At 38.3% G+C, this 19,976-nt stretch overlaps 3 protein-coding genes across 4 annotated transcripts in view; 1 reads left to right on the forward strand and 2 right to left on the reverse strand.

The window, feature by feature from the left end:
• LOC110835466 (uncharacterized) overlaps nucleotides 1–19,976 on the forward strand; it is a 224,769-nt gene that overhangs the window by 45,953 nt on the left and 158,840 nt on the right. The window lies entirely within an intron of this gene.
• LOC110835467 (uncharacterized) lies at nucleotides 4,596–7,003 on the reverse strand. Of its 2 annotated transcripts, XM_087355332.1 has the most exons (4): nucleotides 6,952–7,003; nucleotides 5,304–6,090; nucleotides 5,110–5,246; nucleotides 4,596–5,005 (listed from the first exon to the last, which is right to left on the reverse strand). In XM_087355332.1, exons 1-4 carry the CDS (start codon nucleotides 6,958–6,960, stop codon nucleotides 4,748–4,750), a joined length of 1,191 nt encoding a protein of 396 aa, XP_087211458.1. In that variant the 5' UTR covers nucleotides 6,961–7,003; the 3' UTR covers nucleotides 4,596–4,747. The 2 variants fall into 2 exon arrangements, with proteins under 2 accessions (XP_087211458.1, XP_021931394.1); XM_022075702.1 differs by having other exon boundaries at nucleotides 5,110–6,090.
• On the reverse strand, nucleotides 12,078–13,971 carry LOC110835468 (uncharacterized). Its single transcript, XM_022075703.2, has 3 exons — nucleotides 13,889–13,971; nucleotides 12,689–13,453; nucleotides 12,078–12,513 (listed from the first exon to the last, which is right to left on the reverse strand). The coding sequence occupies exons 1-3, from the start codon at nucleotides 13,895–13,897 to the stop codon at nucleotides 12,232–12,234; spliced, it is 1,056 nt and encodes a 351-aa protein (XP_021931395.2). The 5' UTR covers nucleotides 13,898–13,971; the 3' UTR covers nucleotides 12,078–12,231.

The following is a 19,976-nucleotide window of genomic DNA, read 5'->3' on the forward strand; positions in this document are numbered from 1 at the left end:
AAGCAGTCAGCTTCAATAGAGCTAGGGTGAAGGATAAGCTGAGTTACTTTTTTGGGGATCAATTAATTCCAGAGGCAAATAGCTTTAAGTACTTAGGAATACTTATTCGCAGTGATCTGAGCTGGGCAGATCATGTGAATTATACACTAATTAAAGCATGGAAGGCTCTCCATTTCGTAATGCGTATACTAAAAAAGGGAAATAACAATACGAAACGTTTAGCTTATACGTCGCTAGTGAGACCGATACTTGAATATGGAACTGTGTGTTGGGACCCTTACAGGGAAGGACAGGTAAGAGCACTAAATCGGGTGCAGAAGAGAGCGGCTAAATTTGCTAATTTCACGAACGAATCTGGTTGGGAAACATTGGCACAGCGTAGATTGATAGCCCGAATGTGCGCCCTTTTCAAAGCATACACGGGGGGCCGGGCTTGGAAAATGATAGAGGATAGATTATTAAAGCCATGCTACCTGGGCAGGGACGATCATACTCGGAAAATTAGGACTAGGAAACAAAGAACGGATGTAGGCAAATATTCCTTTGTAAATAGGACCATAAGAAGCTGGAACCAATTACCTCCAGGCGTGCTAGAGTCTTTCCCCTGTAAATTAGGCACCTTTAGAAAGAGGGTCAGAAAAGTAGTTACAAGCTAAGGGTTATTAAGTTGGGAATAAATGGTGATAAGTGAAGTGAAGTGTCTTAGTCTCCAAGTGATGAAGGGCTGTAGTTCTTTGGGATAAAATTTTCATGTACTGAGAGCGGACTTTATATTCCACTCTTAAGTATTGTGATTAATTAGTGGATGTGTGTTTTTTTATTGTGTCAGATGTTTTATTTTGAGTGTGGTATGTTGTATTGTTGTGTCTCATTGTATTGTTGTGTGAGTGCATCAGTTCATGACGTTTGTAATACATTACAGTTATTGTCTTATGTCTAGGTGGTATTAAGTTCTTTTTTTTAAGTTAAGTACTTGAGGTTGGATGGTTTTGTAATTTATGAGTTGGTTGATTTTGAGTGGGATGTGTTGTTTTTGTTGTGTCCTTTTTTATTGTTTTGTTCTGTCTCTGTGTTGATGTATCTCATTGTATGTTGTGTCTTATGGTTTTTGTTGTGTCCTTTGTTTATTGTTTTGTTGTGTCTCATTGTGTTGATGTATCCCATTGTTTGTGTGTCATATTGTTTTTGTTGTGTCCTTTTGTTTATTGTTTTGTTCTGTCTCTGTGTTGATGTATCTCATTGTTTATTGTGTCTTATTGTTTTTGTTGTGTCCTTTGTTTATTGTTTTGTTGTGTCTCATTGTGTTGATGTATCCCATTGTTTGGGTGTCATATTGTTTTTGTTGTGTCCTTTTGTTTATTGTTTTGTTCTGTCTCTGTGTTGATGTATCTCATTGTTTATTGTGTCTTATTGTTTTTGTTGTGTCCTTTTGTTTATTGTTTTGTTCTGTCTCATTGTGTTGATGTATCTCATTGTTCTGTTCTGTCTCATTGTTTTGTATGTTATTGTAGGACACTGCCACCGGGTATAAACCCATTTGCAGTCAATAATAAATAATAATAAAAATTAAGTCTGGTTGGCCAATACGGACTGCACAGCTGGAAGCATTAATTTCGTCCCTCCGTCCGTCCGAAACGTTATTACTCTACAGGCTATTATTTTTAAGTAATAAATTGCCCCAAAAATTGGAGATAGACGTAGACTGATAACAACAGTGCATGCCGTGATCGGCTTGGTTTTTGATGCACGTGCAATGAGTAATGTGACTCCCTCCGAATCTAATGAATATATGCGCTATTTTCTTGTGAAATTCCTCTTAGTTGTCTGGTGTAGATTTTTGTATGAAAAATTTCCCTGTTACCAAAAAACCCATATTTTGACCTTTTTTGAGCCAATTGAATCTTGTCCACATCGTCACTTTCTGTTTCAGATACATTTTAATGTCATCGTTAAATTTACGCGTAGATGTCTAAGGTGACATCTTCCTTTGACGTTCTGCGACCAGATTTCTATGAATTTCTCATCCGACCCACTGTGTGTTAAATACATAGCCGATATGACCATTCTTGTTTGAGTCATTCTAACAGTAGTGAAGAATGAAAGTTATGTTGTCGCTCAATACTACTTCCACTCTTAAGGCCATAGTTTGTTCAGAGAGTTATTCTCGGGAACCAACCGTTCTTATTCCTTCTTCAATCAGAGTGAGAGATGTAATGTAAAGGAAAAGTTATGTGATTGATTGTTTAATGATTTTGTTTGTCTTTAATTTCATCGTAAATATGATTTCGATCTGATGTGAATATAAAATGTGGCATCTTTCAGTTAAGAGATACTGAAAGATTTTACTGTTGCATGTAAAATCCTATGCACATTCGAATTTAAGAAATGCATAACCGTTATATGTCCACCGAATAGCATATTTTATAGACGTACAGCGAAGTTGAATCCTTTTCTTGTCAACTCAAGCTCGTAAGTACGGTAAGTAACTTTCGGGTCCTTGAACTACGGAGTGAAAAAGGTCTTATTAGGAAGGTTTCTGCTGCATATTTACGTGACGAAACCTATATTAGGCCTAAGATGTGATAAATGATTTGTGCACGAGAAATTATGACAGTTCTATACAAATGTGTGTTTGTGTACCAACAATGAAATATGAAAATATCGATAAGTAATCCCCTAATAACTCACGAAAGCTAGACATTTCCTTGTACGTTGAAATTATGACGACAGTTCTTAGCTTTATTTGACTGAAAGTTCCATAATCAAAGTGACAGATATTGCATTCATACTAATTAAGTTACGACGGTCGGCAGAATACATTTTTACATCATAACTAATGAGGTTGAACGAGGAGAATGTTCAGATGAGGCGAGGTAATTAGTTCTGGTACAGAGCAGATGTCTGACGTGAATAAGGTTTAATAGTACCAACAGACTGCTTGCTACTGCGCTGTAGTCAAGGTATTTAACTGTCGGTCATATTAATTTGCAATTACTAATGCTCTAGAAATATTTAGCTATAAATTTTTTAGTACTCTACTTTATATGTTGGTACATGCAGAACTAAAATGCGGGATTGGGCATGTGATCTGTTTTTAAGGATATTATTGAGACAATAACATTTATTCATGATCTGTTTAATGACGATATCTGTAGCGCCAAAACATAATAAAAGAACGTAACCGAGCAGGTTAGCACAGCGTTAACGGGTCCTATTATTTCCATGATTTTGTTCAGTTTCTGCAGCCATGTTCCGTGATGCGGCCTTGAATAAGTCCATCAATGTTGCTCCCCAAATCCTTCAGGGCTCACCCTAAGTGAGTGCGGTGCTTTTTAGTCAATCATCTTTAGTTAATCAATGAAAATGTCTTTGTTTTGTGCCCTTCATGAAGGCGGACGCTAGATTACCCTAAAATTAATGTAAGTGGTGTAAAGGAGTGTGTGTGATCCTATTAAAGAGGAGGCTGATTATTGTAATGCTGCTTTATGTTTGATCCCACATTTATTTATTCTCTCTAATTGCAAGCACGCGTGACATTTTTAATGTTTTAGTTACCATTTTTCGTTCGTATTCAGAAAATTACCCTTTCTAATATTAGTTGGTTCTCCTCAGTCTGTCCACAAATTGAAATTGTCATTGCGTCGTAAAATGGTTGAATTTAGAATTTGGCTGGAGAAGCTGGGAGAGACTGAAACTGTTACTCCTACAATCCTATGTCTTCAGGAACGTTATCCTTCTCAAACTATCATTCAGACCAGACTACGAAAGAAATTCAGAAGTTACCTGTATAATCTATTGAAAAGTTAATTTATAATACAGAATCAGAAAATACGTTTGCCACATCGAGAAATGTTCCCAATTTATTTTGTATCTTACACTTTTGGGGGGGGGGGGGGGGGGGGGGTAATGAGCCGTGTTCGACGGAGCTGAGTCCTTCTCGGGGTGCAAACAGGGACTCAGGTATGTAAGAAAATCTGCTTGCTTAATGGAATCGAACGTTTCCTTATCGATTTCGCTAAGGGCTGGTATTGAAATCTGTCCTGAGCCAAACTCTCGTGCACAAAAAATTAAAAGTTCTATCGGTGTTATGCTTTGACATTTAGAATAGTAAATTTAAAATATAAATTTTTCAGAGTTTCTGGAACAGGCTTCATATAGTGCGTTTTATTCCTTTTGTTTAGAGAGAGACATACGTCTTTGGATTCCGGAAAAATAATTAAAACTATTTTGCAGCCGTAACAAGTTGTTTGTTATCTACCGCGGTCAGAGATTTTTTGTATATTGTAGGTGAAATTTTTTGAAAAACACAAAAATAGAAAATCCTCTTAAAATTTCGGGCTTTCTGCCAACGTGAAAACAGTTGAATGTTTAAATAATACATGCGTTGACTGCAAAAAGAAATCACTTATTGCTGATATGAGCAGACATGCAAACAGTAGCTTCTCAGTTCCTTTAGGTAAGATTTTCTTTCCATTTAGGGCTGAAAATCCGTTTCATAAAGTATTTTTAAGGTTTTCGTGCTATTAGTTTGGTTAAATAGAAAATTACTTACAAAATACATGTCAGAGAGGTGCACAGGTAAATATAAATCCGAATTCAATAAATATACTTTATTGAGAAACGACAAATTATACACAAAATTTCTTCTCTTTGTGGTGTATATGATAATAACATATTTATTGCATATATATGTAAAATTTGCTTTAAAGTTGAATTGTCATTAAAGTATCACTTAATAGTTAAAGATTTAGTAAGGTCCATGGTTAGGTCCTTGCGCCCTCTGTTGAGGCCCACTGGGGTATCCAGCTCCAGTTTCCTCGTAGCGGATATGTGGCCTGTATCCCTCCTGATCTGCCTCGTATTCCACGATCTGCAGGCGACCGTCTGGTAGCAGGACGCGGTAAGAGCCTTGGGCACTTTCGTCCTGGCGATTTTCCTCCTGGCTAAATTCACTCCCGGACTCGGCGTCCTGGACTTCGTAAGAGAACTCGTAGTTGGCCGGTTCCTATCGGACACAGACAGACAATTCGACTTAGTGGACAAAGGCCTTGAAGGGTGTTTAGTTCTTTAGCAAAGAGAAATAATACGTAAAAGTGTGTAATTACGTACGGCCATGTCATCCTCCTGGGCATTGTATCCTCCCCTCGAGGCAGCGTATCCACCTCCAGGAGCGTATTGTGAGGTCGGGGCGTTGAGTCTGCTAGAGGCTGATGGAGCACCATACTGCGTGGACAGGGAGCTAGAACCTCCAAATCGGCTTGAAGAACCAGAACCTCCGAACTGAGATGAAGTGGAGCCAGCACCTCCAAATCGGCTTGAAGAACCAGAACCTCCGAACTGAGATGAAGAGAAGCTAGCACTACCAAAGCGGCTGGAAGCATCGAATTGATTGGGTAGAGACCTCGAGCTACCAAAGCGACTGGATGGCAACGAGTTGGCGCCACCAAAGCGACTAGAAACAGCAGGTGCGCCATATTGACTTGTCAGAGAGCCGACACCATTGAAGTTGTTTGATGACAACGAGCTAGAGCCACCAGAGCGGACAAAGGATACAGGGGCACCATACTGGGTCGACAGAGAGCTGACCCCACCAACACGGCCTGGTGCAGCAGAAACGACGAATTGAGCACCAGCAGCGCTCCTTGAAGCACTTGGAATGCCAGATCGGTCGGAAATAAGTCGATTGGATGTCGAAGGAACTCCGTACTGGCTTGAAGGTGTTCTGGCACCACCAAATCTGCTTGAACCTGCGCTGTATTGACTGGTACGTATTAGAGCTTGGGTAGATAAATCAGGAGTGCCGTGTTGGTTATTATGCGTATTTGCGCCGCCGAATCTACCAGAAACAGAAGAAGCACCAAATTGAGCAGACAATTTATTTTCATTTTCGTACTGGCTAGGGACTCCATATTCGTTGGATGGGGCTCCATATTGGTTGGATGGTGCAGCTCTACCAAATTCGGCCGGTGTACCATATCGGTTTGAGGGCTGAGACGGGGCGTTCTGAAGCTCTGCTGGCAGGTATTGGCTACTGGGTGGTGGCTCAGCCATAACGCCGACCAGAGCCATTGCCACGAATATTATAATCATCTGAAAGAAACACATTATGTCCTTACGTTAGGCTGTGAATTCCTAAAAAAAGAGTTTTCTCTATAAATGAAGCAAAATGTTTCCAATATAACGATTGTTTATTTCTTCTTTTCCACGTCTTAAAGACTCATTTACGACTGTTATTTAGACTGTTCAGATTGCGTACTTCGTAGCTTAATTAACGATGTTATATAAACTTCAGTTATTATTAACCAATAAATAAATGGTAGGGATTATTGTGTAAATAGAAAGGGAGGTTGGTCGTGACGTATTTTAACATACTGTTGTAGTATTAGCCAATTATTGTGGATAATAGATATAAATGATTTCTGTCCTTGAGTTTTTGCGACTGGATTTAAATGTATAACTTCGACCTTCAATTGTAAGCCGTGTCGAATGTTGAGTATTAACCAAAGTTTCGCCAAACATTGCAGATGCCATCAACCTGAAGATGACAACAGCATTATTTGCCGAAAAGTTGGTCAATACTTAACATTCGACACGCTCATATCCTTAGCCGATATAAATTTATTATCTAGTCTCCTGATGGTTGTTAATTTGTTTTAGCATGTAGTTTGTAATGTTTCTTTTCGGTATGGAGACTAAAAGAACTCCCAGAAGTGTAATATTTATGTATCGCTCTGCATGATAAAAAACTTAAGCACCGGTATTAAGAAATTTTCGAAGAAAAATTTCCAAAATGTAGTTCGACATTGGCACACATATTATGCCAACAACAGTTTTGCTTTTCCTACAGCACTCCCCTCCCCGGCCTCTGAGAAAGACGAAAAGCAAGATGAATATTTGCAAAGGAATACTAAACCTTGGCGCAGTTTATATTGAGTCATAAGCAATTCTTACCTTGCCCATAATAATGTTATTCTCCGTTGGAGATGAGCGGTGGTAATGAATGAAATTAAGGATCGAGCGTGTTCTTTTATACCTCATCAGTTTGGATGTCATGACCCTGATGGTCCCCGAGAGTGTACTGTGTGTCTCAAGTGGATTAGAATGTAGGCCTAAGTGGTGGGCTGTGGTTGGTTTATTTTCACGTAGGCATGGCTGAGCACTATGAATGGCCCGGTTTTGCATCACAGATGCTTCATAAAGCAATTCCATCCCACCACCGAAGGGCATAAGTGAGGCGCAAGATTTTCACATGTTCACTGTATGTAAGTGCCCTTGGTTTTCGCTACTTCAAACAGCGAGATGAGTGATCCATAAGTTAGCTGTAATATTGTGCAACAACTACCGATGTGTCTGTGATCCAGTTCTCATGCGCAACTTATGGGCGTTGGATGTTTAATGAGGAATGATTTCATACTACTTTTTTCGTCCTTGGTTGTTGATTGTGGATGCTTTTTTATATTACGGGAATTGATGAGGTTAATACCGTACTGAATATTGTATTCGGTTTTATGATATAATCTGAACCCAAATAATTAAAGATAGAAAGGTTACTAATTTTTTGTTGCAAATAAATGAGCATGCAGTTTTTTTTTGTTAAGTATGCATTTTGATTTTATATGTTATTTAAGTACTCTCTCAACTGTAGAATTTATAAGCGCCGAATGATAAGAATTTGGAAGGAAACTGTTGCAGTGCATTTGTAGGTACTTACGCAGAGGCTGCTTCGAAGGACTGAAAACAAAATGGTAAATCCCAGTTAGCATAACGTGTAACCTCAACGAGATTCCAGTCAGGTAGATTGTGCCCGGGAACAAGTGCGGGGAGGATTCATTTCTTTTGGACTGAAGAATTCATTATTTATGAAAGCTGTAAGGGTGTAATAATGAATTCTGCAATTCAAGTCTAGCGTTATGTTTAGTGGTTACAGCACTCGCCTCCCAGAAAATAAACCCCGTGTTATAAATGCACCTTGTGCTGGGTTTAGCATTACGTATTCCGTTTGTCTTCCCACTTCTGTTAATTTAAGGAACTACCTCAGTCTTCATGTTGTTGCTTCACTTATCATCTATGTCTCGTGTCTCTTCGTTAATTAGTCTGATGTTCAGTAAACACACTTCTTGAAAACGGAAATTAATTTTTTATTTAGCACTATTCAAAATTCATATGATCCCAGTGACGATAATTTTGCTAACACTTCTTTAGATTTTATTTTGTGCGGGGTTTAAATTCTGAATCGGAACAGGCCATGCGGCTTAATCTGTGGTAACTGAAGAAAAAGAAGAAGAAGAAGAAGAAATCTGCCCATTATGCAATTTCTTTCATCTGTCATATGTCCAAATATTCTCACCACGCTCTGATTCAAGACAGTGGCAAGGTTGCCAGTGAACAAGACCTCCTTAAGTGTATTTTTATGTTCGTTCAGACCGGTTTCCAAACGGAAGAGCAGTCAATCTCATCGATCGTTTTTGCCAATATCTTCCCAATCGATGCTAAATAGCCTATGTACTTGTGAGAACGTGGTTAAATAATGATGGTAATCACGTTGTCGAGGCGAAGCGTGCATGTATTTTGTTTATGTTTTGTGTTCTGGCGAGTTACTGCTGCAATGTGTGTTGACATTGTAATGCCCGTTTGTTGAACTGTATAAATTGCAGTTCACCGGGAGACAGAATGAAGGTGAATTTTAGGTGTGTAGGGAAAGTGATTTCATACGCATTACGAAAGCAAGAAATTAAAAAAGAAATCCTGTCATCACTGAATGAAAATTTAATACGCTTCGCTTTTCTTGATTCTGTCAAGAATCGTCCTGATGATGGAGGCAGCAAACAGCGATAAATGAATAGAAGATTACGTGGTACAACATGCCAGAAGACAGTTATCTTTATACAGGCTGCCGTGAGAACCTGGAATACCACAAGAAAAAGGTTTATATTTTATGTAAATATAAATGACACTGAAAATATAGCTTTTGTTTTCTCTGGGTTTCTAATATGTCGTTTTATATGCGTTGTGGTGCATGAAACACACGAAACTTTCGCTCCTCACATTTATAGAGCTAGACTTGACGATTATATCGGTCTATCGGATCCAACGGAGAAGGTGTCTCCCCCTCTGTACCTTAAAGACGAAAGAAGATCCATCCTTCGAAATGTTGTGTTTTTTTAAAAAAAAATTCAAATTCCAACTGACGATATAGAAACTATAAGTATATATTACAAAGATGTATCTCTTTTGGGTTGTAGCGCTATGTTGTCTGGTATGAGTTTATCAATATTTCAAAGGTCCATTCTGCCTCCTTTACTAATAGCCCTGATGATAGGTAAACGTCTAACAACTACACGGCGCTACAACCTAGAAGACAGCCAACTTCGTATTCACCATCATGAGAACCTAAAATATTACTGGTACAACTCCGTCGCCGAAGACATTTAGAGAAGTATCGTGTAAAACGTACAGAAGTCTTGTGCTTTAAATTGGACAGGAGCAAACATGAGTCCCTAAAAGTTGAGTACGAAACCTCTGAGAAGTAAAAATACTTTGTTGTCCATGCGCCTATTTAGTGTAACATTGTGTGCATGAACGAGCAGTAAATTATAATTAGGTTACACATTTTTTCTTCATATGATTCGACCACATTTTTAGTACACGAGCACGGAATAATATATAAATATGTGAACAATTTAATTCTACGCGATACCGCGATGGAAGATAAACTATCTGAAAAGTCTGGAGATTTATGTTTCGATTAATAAAATCAATACATTGATTAATCTGCTTGTGAGTATCGTACATACGTATATGTGTGCTTTTCATAACATAAAACATGCTATCTGCGCACACGTTAATCTGTCAGAGCCACATTTATTTCTACAAAACGAGTACTCGTTTGCACACAGGGGCGGACCATCAAGAGAAGCGGTGAATTATGCTTTTAACACCTTCATGCTTCTTTACAGTCTTATATTATGTTTTTGTTTATATTTCGCATTATGTGATAACTAATTTAAATTTAAATGCGATAGCAATTACGTAAAATGCAGTTTGCACGGTAGTTATCTCCTATGTTATTAGGAACATGTGAGAATATCGCCAACACATTTGCAGAGCCAACATCAAATTCTTATTAAAGGCCCATTTGCTTTATTCTTCTCGCAGAACCATATTTTTTTCTTTATTTGCAAACAGACACTTGGCAGATGGACTTCAATAGTTTAGAGGAAGCATGATTATGTTTGTTGTAGATTCTTTCTCGTCGTTGTTGTGTGAGTAGACAGAAATATTAAGTTGATAGTGGTGAACGTAATCACCTCCTCCGAACAACATTACTCCTTTTCGAGATGCATCTTCACTAAAATACAAGCACTGTTCAGACAGAATATGTGGTTTCGGTTTTGAGTCTTCTTCTGTCACAAATCCTTGTCAGACTAGTTTTCGAAACCTCCTAAGCTAGAAGTGCGCATTCGATACTGGAAAGAATAATTTACGTTACAAAGGCTGTTCCTAAGAATGGTAGACCATTGATGTTACACTTATATAACCCTACTTCCAACGATTCCCAAATAACGTCCGTGCAGATTCTTAAATTGGAAGCTACCCTAACAACATTCGGTGATTTTTTTCGTGATATTGATATCTTAACAGTTATTTATATAAAAAACTTACCACTCCTGCTATCTTTTAACTAATTTCTTTGAGACATTGGTACGCCCTCAACTGGTCAAGAAACTCTCCGCCTTGTAAAATTCTCATAAGGTTCTTAATGCTACACCAAGTGTGTGTTTGTTCTTCTCGTAATATGCCACACAAACATTGAAACTAGTACAGTTAAGGTCTGTGTATGTTCTTGTTTTGGGTCGCGACGCCATGTGGGCTTGTCCGTCTTAAGGTCTGAAGATAGAGACAATGTGTTCCTCAGAAACGTAGATATCCACCTACATGTCGACATGGCGTCACAACCCCAAACAACATCGAAAACTTTCCCGTTGTGAGAACCACAACTGTTACACGGTAATCCCTATGTTTCGTTCGGTAGGTTGTTCGCTGTGAATTTACCCAGAGTTCATTGCTATGTGTTTATGAATTTTTGTAAAGTCACAAAAGGTGGGCGAAGTCTACATAGTGAGTTGATATGTTTGTATGAAAGTTTTGTATTTCGTACGTGTTCTGCATAAAACAAGAACATATTAGATGTCTAACTCTATGTAGTCCTATGAAGGTCTTTCTCTTAACCTCTAGCTAAGTAATGCAGTTATACACGCTACCACATCTCTTGACACTGATGAATCTCGCCATAAGCATTGTTTCATCAAATAAAACGTTTAGGAAAAGCGATTAAGACGTTCAGTAGAATATACACTGCATTATGAGCTTGCAAGAGATGAGTACAACTCACTGCTTGCTTTGTCTATTGTAACATTAGAGTTATAAAGCTCAGCTATACAATTAACTGTCTGATAGGATCGGATGAGTTGGGAAATGTTACTTTACAAAGTACTTTGATTATCAAGTAATATACCTCCAGATGTTAAACAAAAGTCCCTTTTAAGTATTATTTTTACCGACATATCAAGGTTCAAAATGTTTTCTTCATTTCTTAATATTTATATGCTTTTGTATTGTATTCCTACGAAAAAAGCCATCAAATTTTAACCACATAGTACTTTCTTGCAACACCTGTGGCAAGTTTAATTTTACGAGTATTTTTATAACGAAATCATAAATGTGAAAATTTTTATATTCTAAAACATCATCGACTCTGTTGTAGACCTATGCTTATTTATTTCTAGCCTTCGTGAAAGTTTATATTTTATTTTCTGAGTCAGTTTGGTGTTTATGCCTTGGATTTTTTAAACAAATGCATTTTATACTGGCGTGACGTGGGATGAGATAATAATTATGATCTTGCAGAGGTGCTCAAAAGAGCTATGGTTCTCTGCTTTAAATCCTTATCTAAGGACTTACTTCCATTAGACATAAGAGCATGCATGTTACATGTGTTTCATCTTCCTGTTATTGTGTTACCTTCTTTGACTACAACGAGTTAGCAAGGTTGTTTCAAATTGTGAGTGTACTCAGTATAATTTATCATTATTTATTATGCACGATAAATGTAATGGATACACACATATACAACGTTAACTAGCGGATCTAACTAGGCATTCAGTCTAATATATTTAAATATAATGGTATGCTATACAAGGCGTGGGACTGATATGCTAATGACTAACTATCTTAGTAGGGCCCTTGTCCTCTCTGCGATGATCCTGGGTATCCACCCTGTGCGGGGTAAGCACCCTGACTTCCTGGGTAACCTCCTTCAGCTTCCTCATACCGGATCATTGGCTTGTAACCTTCCTCATTGGCTTCATATTCTACAATCTGCTTACGCCCATCTGGAAGCAGGACGTAGTACGTTCCTTTGGCTTCCTCGTCTTGTCGACTCTCTTCCTGACCAAAGTCGCTTCCAGAATCTGGGTCGTTAACTTCGTAAGAAAATTCGTAGTTTGCTGGTTCCTGGAACAGAATATCACGCTTTTACACTTTCAGTTTAATTGACATCAGAGCAGTTTTGGTCACAGAAATGTCGTGTCAGAACTTCCATCTCTGGCGTACAGCAGTAATACGACCCAATTATTTAAAGCGTCAGGTAACTGTGTTAAGTTAATTTACACAAATCCGTGACACTTACAGAGAGGTCGTCGTCTTGTCCTCCGCTGCGTATTCCAGAGTACTCGTATCCACCGTTTGAAGCATATGGTCCAGACACCCCATTGGTACCTCCAAATTTGTTTGAGCCTGATGGAGTGCTGTATCGGGAAGACAGATTGCTACCGAATCCACCGTTGGCTGAAGGAGCACCACCGAATCCACCGTTCGCTGATGGAGCTCCATACTGGGGAGAGGGGGAGCCACCATTCCGACCAAACGCGTATTGGTTAGAAGGTTCACTGCCGAATCGTCCCGGACCTGAAGGAGTACCGTACTGTGTTGTAGGAGAAGCTCCGTTGCGACCAAAAGCAGAAGGTGTACCATATTGGTTTGAGGGCGCTCCTCCAAGACGCCCGGAACTTGAAGGAACACCGCCATTGCGACCGAAAGATGATGCGCCAAATCTGCTTGAAGCTGAAGGAGAGCCGTATTGTGAGGAAGGTACTCCATTTCTGGCAGAAGGAGTACCACCACCAGATCTGCGTGAGGCTGTGGGAGCACCGTACTGGGAAGACGGAGAACCACCAAATCCATTAGACCCGGTGGAGGGTGCATTGTACTGGCTGGAGGGGTAGTTTCCACGCCCGAATCCATTGGAAGCACCTGATGGTGGCCCGTATTGGCTGGATGGCTGTGGTCCTCTCAAGGCAACTCCAGTGTCCTCGCCTGGTGGCAAGTACGATCGGTCAGCTGGGGGCTCGGCTAATACGCAAGCTACCACCGCCGAGGTGAAAATAAGAAAAACCTGTTGTGTCAGAAAATGAGCAAATATTAGTATCACAACCAGAAGCAGTTGTTAAAAGAAGCTAAAATTATGAACTTTGAAATGGAGTATATGTTGAGAAACACGGCAGATATCTTCAAAAAATAAATAAAATTGAACTCAAATTTTGTTTTACCGACTGAGACTACAGTGTTCCTTTAAACATACCAATAGTGCAAGTCCCTATCAACCGCGAAGTTAATCTAGATAATATTTAATAATCAGGTTCATACTTCAAAGGAAAAGAACACGTTTCTGCTTCAGTGATCAATTGGTTAAAGTTGTTTTAAGTAAATAATTACTGTTTATTCTGAGAATCAGACTAATCCCATAAATACTCAGCCTCTGTGCTTTGAAAAGCTGAATGAATTAGAGACAAGTTTCTCGAAGACGCGCACTCTTGACACGTGACACTACCTTGGCCATGCTCTGATATCTCGTGGTTCTTCCTCTGTATTCTGATGTATGCTAGAAGATGAACTGTGAATTAACTGAAGATGCTACTACCATTTATATACGAAACAAACTCATCTTTTCTGCATGACTATTGCCTACGTTTCGGCACCGCGGGAGAGAGGTACCCCCTCCATAATATAGAAATAGTGGTCTGAATTAGAATGTGTTTAATAGCGGGCAGGCTTCCTAATTGAGAAGGGGGTATTCAGTCATATGTAACACATTACGAACTAAGATGCTCGTATGAGATTGCTTAACAGTATTGCAACCAAGGAGGATTCTTGTTCAGGAGGACTCTTACGTCTTCCTCTCCTTTCTCGTGGTGGCTTCGAGTTAGGTTACCAAAGCGCTGCACCTCTTGCACGATGCTTCATTGCCCTTGTCTTACAACGCCTGAAGGTCCGGCTAACATGATTCGCGTTTTTCTTCTTTGTATTGCGTAACACGGTGATACAGTTATAAGTTGTCTGTGCATCTCATGCTACAGGCAACACGCAATACGTATTGTAAATCGATATAAAAATTTAATAGCTGGGTTGTGAATGTGGTTATGGACACATATATTTGGTCGTAAACAATACAAGGATTTCACTCATGTGATGTTTTCAAGAAAGTAACTTAGCACAATATTAGATTATAGATTGTTATTTTCGAAATTTTCTCTCGTCCTTGTGGATGAACATAGAACGATGTCATTTAAGAAACGTTGTTGAGGACAACATTTGGATCTAAGAAAGAGGATAAATTGTTGGTCTTTACGAGATATTATTTGGGTAATAAAATCTAAACTAGTGAGATGGACGGGACATGTAACACGCATTTTAAATGTCGTAAATCCCTTTTATGAAACCCGAAGTAAGATACCGTGGTCACAAGTGCTAGTCATTTGTTTCTGTCTCAAATTGATGCTTATTGCATTTATCAGAAACGAATCTTTATAAAAATAACCGTGCGTTGTTTACATCTACATGTCTTATAATTATGTGGAATAACTTTCAGATAGTGTATATATATATATATATATATATATATATATAAACATTATGCTTTGAAAACTAAATCACGCCTTATGTAGTATATGTGAACTGCTGGTTTGTTTTGTCGATAATTGAGTTCAAGACTATGCAGTAAGCGTAGTATATATTAAATATGTCAACAACGGATGTTTATCAATTCACTATAAATGAATATAGAGGCCAGTGAGTGATGAATAAATGAATACTCTGAGAGAAAGTACGTGTAGAGTAAGATGATTGTCTTCTGGAATGTTGCGCTACATATTAAAGTAGACATTGACCAATGTTTCAGATGTGCTTACTGCCTCCATCTTTAAGGCGATCTTCTAGTTATAGCTACGGACCTTTCTAAAGACACAAACAAAACACTAGGGCTAGTTCGGTCCCATTAATATGTCCAGGTAGACTTAAACATGCCCATCTAATTACGGCATCATTTTTTTTAAACATTTTTAAATATCTTGACTTCACATTGGGGTAATATACTTTTTGGAAGTTACGTAATTGAGAGTATGGTTGTCTGAAATATTTTAATTTCCTGTATAAACTATTCTGAGCCACCTTGAATGTAAATTACTAGTTGGAGACTTCGTGATTGCGGGGTCCAGACTGATGTAATCCATCAGGAGTCGTGAGGAAGCACAAAAAATTGCTACTAAATTCTACGGTATCATCTGCTATTTGTAACAAAGATGCCACGACAATGGAATTTTAACCTCAACGTGAAGTAAAATTAAGTGATTTTCGTGTTGCACTTGTTCTTCATTTCCATATCCGCCCATCGCGATATTTGGTTAGGTTAGGTTAGGTTACGTACGTTTTATTTCTTCTTGCACGATCTTGTAGGCACAATAACGTGTTGTATATGTAAAACAAATACCCGCGATGAAATGATAATTTGGTTATTCATTAACAATATTAATTGAATTAGTCTTCCGCCTTACTTTCGTGCTGCGTTAGTACTCAGCGGAACCCATCTAAAATGCATCGTTAGCCAACTGTAACCAGGCGTTGTTAGCCAGGTACTTGAGGCTTACACTCTTCAGCAAGCATATAGAATATGCCAGTGTCACAGTGTATGGAGTACGACAAAACCACAAGAGTTATATTGAAGTATTCTTAAATTTCATAATGTTAGCCGAAGTAACTCGGTTAACATAAACCGAGAAGTAGGCGAGAGTAGGAGACGCAATCTACGGCATGCGAGATTCGGGGAACGTGCAGAGCAGATAGTTGCTTCGTAACATTACGCGCTCCTAAACACGTGAGCAGACAGAATATTATGTTAATTTGAGAAAGATGACGTGGGTTGCCCCATACGGGGAAGATAAACGCGTGAAAGATTTCTCTCGCTGAATTACGGAAGGGCAATCGATATTCGTGTGTCAGTTTGTGTGTGTGTATGGTTTATTTATAGTTTTTACCTCTTGTAATACATTTATCTGATGTTTCATTTACATTTGTGTTCCGAGTAAATTGATTGACCGGCAGAACGCTTAAGCAGTTTTATGAGGAAATTCAATTGAATTAGGACCGCTTATTTGTCTGTATGTTCGTCATTTTGGTCGTGTGTTGAGTTGTCTCCTGAGCGATGTAGTTTTAGCTCCAAGCAAGTACTGAAATCCTTAGCTGATTTTAAGAAATCTAGAATGTTCGATATTTACTTCGTGTTTGACGAATATGAACCAAATTTGCACTCACCTTACAACGTTTAAAGGAACTGTCCGTATAAAACCGAAATCCGTTCATTTTCAGTATTTTGACTTAAACATATACTAACGTAGATGTTTGGGCATGACATCCTGTGTTTGCCCTTTTTTCATGCATTCAGTACAAATAGCGCATCAAATTTCATATAATTGTGCCCGGTGTAGGTGAGATGAACTCATTTATGTGATAAAATGAAATTTGCGCTTCGAAAGATTTCATTGTTTTTTTTTCTAATGGCCGTTGCTCAAGACGCAAGAGCCCAGCGCTTTTGCCCTCAGGCGCTTCTCCTCTAGGCTGAACACTCGTCTGGGAAATTGTGTTTGGTCACGATCTCCGAATGACTAGCAGTTTAAGTGATCCTGTTGCGTTTTGTTAACGTATCAGACGGTGCTTGGTCAAAATTTCGTGTTTGAAGAACAGTTTTCCTTCCTCAAGCTGCACATTTCGGATGCTTATCGTCTTAAAAATGCTGCAGGCCACACGTCAGCATACGTTTGACTAACCGCTGCTCAGAGTAAGCGTGATTATCGTGAAGGCAGTGACTTATTTAATATGGATTTAATAACGATCGAGTTTCAGCATCCATTATTACCGTCACTGTTAAGTCTCGATCTCACTGCTTTTACCTCAGACAAAACTCTTATTCTCAGCGTAACCTACTGCGTACACGGAGTAATGAATAGGCGATTTCGATGACTCATATTATTTGTAAACAATAATATAAATTCATAATGTTTCGTTCACGTTTTGTTTTTGTCAACAAGATTGTATACGTAGTATACGTAGTATATATATATATATATATATATATATGTATTTAATAAGGCTGTCTTGATAAAAAGAATTTTATTTAATTGTATTTTGTATTAAATTGCCGAGTGAAGAACAGTCATCATTGTCTAATAAAGTAAAAATATATTAATGTGTGATTGTGTGTAATGTCAATAATACTTGAATATTGTTGGTCACTGGCCTTGTAATCTTGGGGTCTCGGGTTCGATTCCCGGCGGTGCCCAAATTTATAACTTGTGTTGGGCAAGGCCGTGGTCTAGGCAACACGGAGTTTTCCTCCGGGGGCTTCCCCGGTTTCTCCGTGGCATCCCATTCACACACAGAAGAAGACAATGGCAAACCACTTCTGGATCATCTGCCAAGAACGTATATGAACAGGTCCCAGTCCGAGAAAAGGATGGAAGGATTCTGTTCATATGGACCTGTCGTCAGACAGAACACTAATAATAATAATAATACGCGAGGAATTGGAATGTGTTATGCAAAACCGGGAACAAATTTTTTGCCAAGCTTCTAATATGATGCAGCACTGAAACTTCGCAGGTTAATTAAATTCCGGTGCTGATTCAATTAAAGGAAATCAGCTTCACTAAGGACTTTTTTATTTATTTATTTGTTTGTTTTTATTTCTTCATTCATTAACATTTTATTCTACATCACTGCTTTCCTCTTTTATTTTTTGAGGGCATGAAGGAAAGTAGATTTGTTCCGCGGGAGGTCTAAGAAGGCTACAGCAGTTCTGTAACCAGAATTTTGAATGTTATGTGGAATAATTATAATTAACTTACTTGTAGTAGGACAAATAACAGACGTACATTTCTCCTGTGCTCACATCCTTGAATGGAACTGCATGTCAGAATACGGGTACAGACGGCAGTTCTGCGAAAGGCTTTTGAACTGTTAGGTTTATACTTTTGAACAGAGTTGCAGTAGCGAGACTGTTTTCAATTCACGAGATTCAAATTTGAACTTGGGCCATCTATTTAATGCACTGTCAGTAGTTCAGACTGTACAGCTACGAATAATGGGCTACTTAATGAACGATTTGTATAGTAAATGGAAATAAGCAGTTGTAGCCTAATTTAAGGATCTATATCCGAACTCAATGGAAGGGACTGAGGAAAGCCCTGAAAACCTCAGTCGGAGTGGCTTATCTTTTGGACAGGATTTGAACCCGGGACTTACCAAATACGAAGGAGTGCTAACAACTCGGTTTCGACGTTCGGTTGTGCCATCCTTTTTTACTGTAACAATATTAATATTATCTTAACTTGGAAAGGCCTCTATGTTATTATCCAGAATTAATCTTTAGAAATATGTCGTCGAATTGAACGTCTGCAAGTGCCATGTGTTAAGTTTAATTGGGCGGATTTGAGTGTGTCAGAGCCACATGCTGTAGGCTTCTGATTTCAGTATTGTGTTAGTAAAAGCAGAGAAATGTAATAGTTATTCATGGCTTTAGTACACTAAATATGATTCAAATTATTTATTTCTAATTAACACAATAATAATTCGTTACTTACAATAGGCCTGTTCCATATTATAATTTGCGTGTAGGAAGCGACAGGAATAAAGTACGAGTTACGTATATGGATTTATATTAAGTATTCCATAATATTTATATCAGTCGCTGTGTCCATCTAACGTGCATTCTGAGATCAAAACTTTAAACGGTGTTATGAGGATTTGCCTGTGTACGAGGCAGAAACTCAATTACATCATTGCCCCAACAGTTGCTATAATGTATTTTATAGGCATAATTCTTAATTATGAACTTAATGTGAGTAATTAAAATATCATATTCACAATGTAACATCTCACGTTCATTAGGTTTGATAACTACAAAGCTATGCTGCTGTTACAGTTCTTTGAAACTCATTTAGTTCTCATTAGCTTCACCGCACAATGTACATAACGATTACTTGTTACGAAGTGAAATGATCCTTTACATCGTAATGACTAGTACTGTAAAGTTATTTGTAAGGAATTTTTAATTAAGCTACTGTTGATTCTGCTTCGACGATACACAAATAATAAATCCAGTTGGTGTGGATATCTTTTCCACAATACGGAGTGTTATGTCGTTTGACTTTTACTGCCTAATTATGAATATTCCATTAATTAATTATAACCTTTCTGGTCTAACAGAATACGAGGACATACCGTAATGTTTTCCTGTACAATTGTATTCTTGTAATGACAAATGAGAAGCTGACTTTAAAATGTCTTCGTCATAATATGTACATCAGCCTTAAAACAACTGCACATAAAATTTACATAGTCGCATGTCTGGAGACTGATATTACAGTGTACCATATTCTTATTCTTATTCATGGCCACGCTTATGTTGTAAAATTAAATTTCATTTCTGTTTAAATGTTTACAAGGATAAGATGACAGCTTTAATATCGAGATATTAAATGTGTGTATTGGAGGGCAATATCCATGATATACCAGTTGGTACTGTTTGTATTTGTCGATTACGCATTGTTATTATCTCCCAGATAAAATTCACTTTAATTCCTTTTGTG

The sequence above is a fragment of the Zootermopsis nevadensis genome, unplaced genomic scaffold, assembly GCF_977971745.1.
Source record: "Zootermopsis nevadensis isolate Lab colony 2312 unplaced genomic scaffold, Znev_1.0 Znev_ptg000024l, whole genome shotgun sequence".
Lineage (NCBI taxonomy): Eukaryota > Metazoa > Arthropoda > Insecta > Blattodea > Termopsidae > Zootermopsis > Zootermopsis nevadensis.

Excerpts from the sequence above, each read along its gene's own strand:
- LOC110835467 (XM_022075702.1), bottom strand. Across the intron at positions 5,006-5,109 it reads CCCAGGAGGATGACATGGCC|GAACCGGCCAACTACGAGTT; the intron begins GTACGTAATTAC and ends TGTGTCCGATAG.
- LOC110835468 (XM_022075703.2), bottom strand. Across the intron at positions 12,514-12,688 it reads GACAAGACGACGACCTCTCT|GAACCAGCAAACTACGAATT; the intron begins GTAAGTGTCACG and ends ATTCTGTTCCAG.